At 46.3% G+C, this 6,000-nt stretch overlaps 1 protein-coding gene across 2 annotated transcripts in view; it reads left to right on the top strand.

The window, feature by feature from the left end:
- The first annotated feature begins 323 nt into the window (after nucleotides 1-323).
- Nucleotides 324-6,000, top strand: part of NEGR1 (neuronal growth regulator 1) — a 451,249-nt gene continuing 445,572 nt past the window's right edge. The window contains exon 1 of one of the 2 annotated variants that reach the window (XM_083743114.1): nucleotides 324-933. In XM_083743114.1, coding sequence (XP_083599240.1) covers nucleotides 758-933 — 176 coding nt within the window. In that variant the 5' untranslated portion in view covers nucleotides 324-757. The remainder of the gene's footprint in view (nucleotides 934-6,000) is intronic. The other variant, XM_083743115.1, reaches the window with a different exon arrangement.

Genomic DNA, 6,000 nt, shown 5'->3' with positions numbered 1-6,000 from the left:
TGTGTGTGTGTGTGTGTGTGTGTGTATCTCTTCCACATACGGGAGCTCGCTATCTGGCTGCAATCAATGCCTTTAATTGATGCTTTCTTGCCATCGCGGTGCCCCTTCACTCTCTTCTGTTGCTTGCGTGTGTGTTTTCTTTTCCCCTCGGTCATATATATATTGTGTGTGTGTGTGTGTGTGTGATTTTCCCACCAACGCCACCATCCCCTCCCCTCTTTCCCTCTCTGCTCCAGCAGCACCAGCACCAGCCACCAGGACAAGTTGCTACGGAAACGGCTGCATGGCAACCGGCTCAGAGCCTGGGGTCCGTCTGCTGCTGCTGCTGCCGCCGCTGCTGCTTCTGCCGCCGCCGCCGCTTGTGTGGCTGCCTCATTCTCCCGCGCGCTTCCCTCCTCGCTAGATGGTGTGCGAGACACCCGAGACTAGACACGCTCCGGACGCGGGCAGCGAGAAGCGGCGAGGAGGAGAGGCGGCGCGAGGAGCGGAGGGAGGCGGCAGAAGGCGAAGGCGGCACAGGCAGCAGCGGCGGCCGGACGAGAAGAGGCGAGAGGTGACGAGCGAGTCCGGGACGCTCTGCCGCTCGCCCGGGACCTGAGGAGAAGAAGAAGGAGAGGAGGCGGAGGAGGCGACGACGATTTCCCGCCCGCCTGCGCGCGCGCGCCTTTTTTTCTTCCTTTTTTCCTTCTGAGGGGAGACGAGCCCAGAGCCCGACGCCGAGCCGGAGCGCAGCGCAGCTTCTCCCTCCGAAGCAGGCATGGACATGATGCCTCTGGTCCAGGGCGCTTGTTGCTCCAACCAGTGGCTGGCCGCGCTGCTGCTGAGCCTCTGCTGCCTGCTGCCCTCCTGCCTGCCCGCCGGGCAAAGTGTGGACTTCCCCGGGACGGCCGTCGACAACCTGGTGGTCAGGAAAGGCGAGACGGCGGTGCTGAGGTAGGGCTCGCCTCAGCTGCCGCTGCTCCTCTCCTGCTCAGGGCGGCGCGCGGCGGGGGGGGGGGCAGAGGGCGGGAAAATAACATGTGAGGGGCTGTGTGTCGTGTGTGTGTGTGTTGTTGTGTTTCTCAACCCCCTCATGCTCAGCTGGAGAAGTCCTGGCTCCGCGGGGGCTGCACCAAAAAAGGGGTCCGAGCCGTGGAGTTGCTGGGCAAAGAGAGAAAGAGAGAGGAGGCTCCATCCCATTTGGAAACTAATGGAGCCCCCCTGAGTTTGGTTCCCTCCTGCCTCTCTCTCTCTCCCCCCCCCCCCTCGCACTTGTGGCGTTGAAAGGTGTCCTCCCTCCTCTCCCCACCGAAATGCCCCTCTTGGTGGGACTTTCAGCGGAACTTTAGCATCGCCTTTTTGTTACTCGGTGGGCTCTTTGGAGCGAGTCTTCCTCCCTCGCTCCCTCTGTGGTGTGTTTTTTTTATTATTATTATTCCCTTTCTCGTGGATTTGCAATTAGCTCTCTCCCCGGAATTACTTCGCAGCTTCTTCCTCGGGCGTGCTTCTTCTCTCAGCTCCTTGTTAAGCCTCTGAAAGCTGTAATGGCTCATCAGAGAACAGCGAACCCCCCCCCCCCCCGCCGCGTCCCCAGCTTCGCAGGCGAAGTGGCTGCAGTGCAGACTCTTGTGTGTGCGTGGTGCGCGGTGCGAAATATCTCCTTTGAGCAGAAATGTTGGAAGTTGGTGCCCAGCAGAGCGATCCGAGTGATGCTTAAAACGCCCCCCCCCCCCGTTCTTCAGAGCCTCCCTCCCTCTGGCGCTTGAAACTCCCGTCCAGATGCTTGCTGCATTATCACTGACAGTGCAGTTCCACGCATCTGACTGCTACGGTATGGGATATGTAGATTTCTCGAGAGATCTGATCCAGGGATCCATCTGTACCAAGTACCAAGCAATGCATACCGCAGTGTATTAACTAACACACACACACTTCTTTTTTTGCCTGGGAGAGGTGCCTGTATTCTGATGTTTAATTGGACCATTTCCCCCAAGCCCTGATCTATGCTGCAAAATAAAGGAGCTCCTGTTCTTCCTTTAAAACAACAACAACAACACCACAGAGAGAGAGCTTTGCGTGTGGAGATGATTTAAGAGCACACATTGCCACTTGTCTTGTAAATGCAGAGCCCCGTGCCCAATTAGTTGACGTTGTGAAACTGTAGAGAATAAGCAGACAGTTTGGTAACGGAAAGATCCAAAGGGATGGGGGGGGGGGGGTTGGCCTCTGCACCTCAGCAGCAGATGAATGCAAAAGGTCCTTACTTGCCTTTGGAACGCTAAGTTTGTTCAAAGAAGTTGGAATAGGAATCACTGATGCTCGACTTAATTTCTTTCGGATAGGGCTTGATGTTTGTAACAGGATCTGCAGTGCAACCTTCCTATGCCGGCTATATAGCACTGCTCAGCAGTAACAGTTCACTGAGGATACAGATACACTCCACTTCAGGTTCTTGGCATTTTCATGGCCATTTTCATAGGAGGATGTTAACGATGTGTATTAATTACTTTTTCAAATATACATATTTCTGCCACCAGAAGATTGCACGATTTACAGCAGTTTTGCAATTCCTTCCTTTTTAACAACGTTTCCATTTCATATCAACCCACTTGGCTAGTGGAGAATTTGTTTACCAGTAGCAGTCTATCGTCTATGCATCCCTCCCAGCGCCCCCCCCCCCAACTGGCTTAATTAGTCACCTGTTTTAATTTGTGCCTCCCCAGTCCCCAGCTTAATTTTTAGTGGTCACATTTTGCACATTGCCAGGAAAATTCTCTAGGGTGTGTGTGAAGGGAGGGGAGCGATTGTATGGTTTTTCTTACTACTTAGAATAAGTACAAAGATTCCTACTTCTTGTTTCTTACATGTTCATAGGTTAGTCTCTGCAGCAGTTTTAACCATGAAAGACATGGTTATAAATTGTGTTGCTTGCTGATAGTGAATTAGATTCGTAAACTAACTTCATCAGAATCCTTGGTTTTCACTTATACTGCAAAGCTCTTGCCATATATTTATTGCAGAAGATACTCTTTCATTGTTTCAAACTGTGGCAGGGGCAGCCCAGCCCTATTTATTTCCCTGACTGTTCTCATGTGGTGGATGCTGAGAACACATTCAGTGTTTATGCACCACTGGTTGACATATTTTTCATCTGTAGTAATATGCTGTAGTTACAGTCCATGGTTTTAGAATACATTGGAATTTACTCTTGTTGGTTTCCCATGCTGCAGACAGAAAGTAAATGCAACCCTAGTCTTTTTCTTTATTTGCATTGCCTCCAATGTAAAGACAGCCAAGGATCAGAGTTGATGAGCTGAGTTTTCCCATTCATGCTAGGATGCAAACTAGTGCTAGTGGGCAGTGTGAATCCTTCGTACATATTTTCAAAGAAACCCAATGAATTCAGAACTAAGCAACCGATGGTGCCTTTTCACACCTAGAATTAAATGTGTATGTTATCACTGTAACATATGTATTTCTCCAAGGCCTGGCTATGACGCGGAATACATTACATAAATGCAATAGGACTTTATGGCAAAGCAATTCTTCCCGTCTTGTAAGTGGGGAACATGAATAGCAGCTTTTAAAATAAAATTCCACCGAGAATAGAATGCACTATACATTATTTTACCAGAGAAAGCAAAATGCATTACTGATCTACTGGGCACAGAAGAGCAAAGGCAATATTAATGTTGTTAAAATTCCTTGAACGTTTCTTAAGGAATGGCACATTTTGTGGAATGAAATACATTCCCCTTGGTATCTGTCGTACAAGCAAAGTTTACTTCAGTGGAACCCAATTTTCAAGGAAAGTTGATAAGAAACAGAGCAGCAACTTAGCCATTTGATGCAGACTTCCTAGTCATTCTCTGGAATCTTGTCCCTACGGGTTATTCACAGCTTTTATTTAATGCATAAAACCCAGAACACTTAAATTAATGAAAATCTACAAGAAAATGCTTTTTAGGTGTCGTATTCGGGAAGCAGCCTTCTGCAAACACAGACAAGGAATGCAGAGTACATATTGCAGCTGTTTCAATGGCTCTGTTGATTTGTTCACAGGTAGTAGCTAGTGTATTTTCTTCCACTTATCCAAGACTAGAGTGTGATGGTTGGGATTAATGCATATTGCTCTGCATAATGTATATAAATATAAGGTGATACTGTATCACATATTTTTAACACTGTGATTCTGTATACAAACAACCATGTTTTATAAGGTTCATGCAAATATTTTGATTCTCAGAGTCAAACTGTATTTTCATGTTTAAAAAGAAATATTTTGTGTGGCCAGGGGTCCCCAAAGGAACTACACGCTTAAAATATTGCAATCAAGAAACTTCTAATTTGAAGACTTAAATCATCCAGTATAACTGCTGGTGGCTAATATTAAAGTTCAAGTGTTGGGATCTCTGAGTCACCCTTTCAGTGTTTGAGTCAGCAGTTTTGTTGTTAATGAAAGGACGATTATGTTAATAAGGATGATATACAGGTGTTTTAATTATCTGACTGCTGAACTGTTGAAAAAAACGTTACCAGTTAGGCATTTTAGCTGAGATACTATAGGGATGTAACTGTGGAATGGTGGTGGAGTCTTTCTCTGATAAATCCACAAGCCAAGTGAAGCCAGTAATGTCTGCAGTTGTGTCAGTGGTAGCAAGACACTTTCTAGGAAGCAATTCTTGTAATCACCATTAGTGGAGTCCAGTGCCAGACTTCCATGTGACTTTGTACTGTCCCATGTGGGGCAAAATGTGATGGAATAAGGATAGCTTTCTTCCAGAAGCTTGGGCTGCAATCCAATACACAGTTACTGGAGAGTAATCACCACTGAACAAAGGTGGGGTATATTTCTGAGTACACATCTGTCTAGAAATTCACTGACAAAAGGTTTAAAGGAGGGATGTGCTATATATTGTAAGTATTATCTGAGTATTATACTTTCTACGTGCAAGCTTCAAACATCTTATGTCTGCCAGCAATCTATATTTTAAACAACTTGCCTTGTTTTATAGGGTTGGGCAGCAAGCTGAAACATAATAGCTACATAGATTGAAATAAAATCCCAGGTCTACCAAATAAAACCACAGCTTTACAGCACCTTTTATCATTTTGCATATTTGGGTATCACACTTCCAGTGTTGGAATACTAATATTATTGGTGATGTACACAAGGGATGGAGAACTTGCAGCCCTCCAGATGTTGTTGGACACTAGCTCCCATCACCTGTCGCTAGTGTGGACAATGGTTGGGGGTTATTGAAATTGTAGGCCAACAGTATCTGTGAGCCACAAATCTCCACTTCTGATACATCCTTGCTGGATGAAGATTATCACTGGGAGTCATGATCTGTTCCAGCCAGCCATTTTTATATAGCAGCCTTTTCCAACCACCCAAGTGCCATTCAGAGGCTTGGGCCTGCAGGCCCCACCATCCCTGAAAGATAGCAATGTGCAGAATTTTGCTCCCCTACCCCACCCCACAAGGCACATATGACTGGACTCACATGAGAGTGCCCAACTAGAACTATGGTGCAGCACAGGGTATTCTGACTACAGGCTTTTGATTTTTATTACAACCCTGAGATCTACCGACTGGTGCAAAATGAGAACAAAAAACTCGATCACAGAAAAGGATTTAGCTCCCACACCAGCAATGTTCCTGAATATTTTTAACTTTCTCCCATTTAAATGAATGGCTATGACCCACCCCATGGAGAAAAGCAAAAAGAAACTTGTAATCCCACCCAGGCATATGTCCCATTGAATTTATTATGGCTTATTTCTGAATAGACATATATAATACTGTGCTACCATACTCTGTCATTCTGAACTGACTAAAATGAATCATGACTTAGCAATAAGCATCCTGGATATTGGTTTTATGTTAGGATGTATCTCTGTGCTTCTACAATATATCATCCAGACCTGATAACAGCCCAATTGCTTCTGTGGTATTGACGCTGTTGTGATTCGGGGCATGGCCTTTGTTGACGTACTTCAACAAAAATGAAAACCGCA

This window comes from Podarcis gaigeae, assembly GCF_964106915.1.
Source record: "Podarcis gaigeae genome assembly, chromosome: 6".
Taxonomy (NCBI): domain Eukaryota; kingdom Metazoa; phylum Chordata; class Lepidosauria; order Squamata; family Lacertidae; genus Podarcis; species Podarcis gaigeae.
Note: the sequence above shows the minus strand (reverse complement) of the source record. Positions and strands in the feature narration are given on the sequence as shown.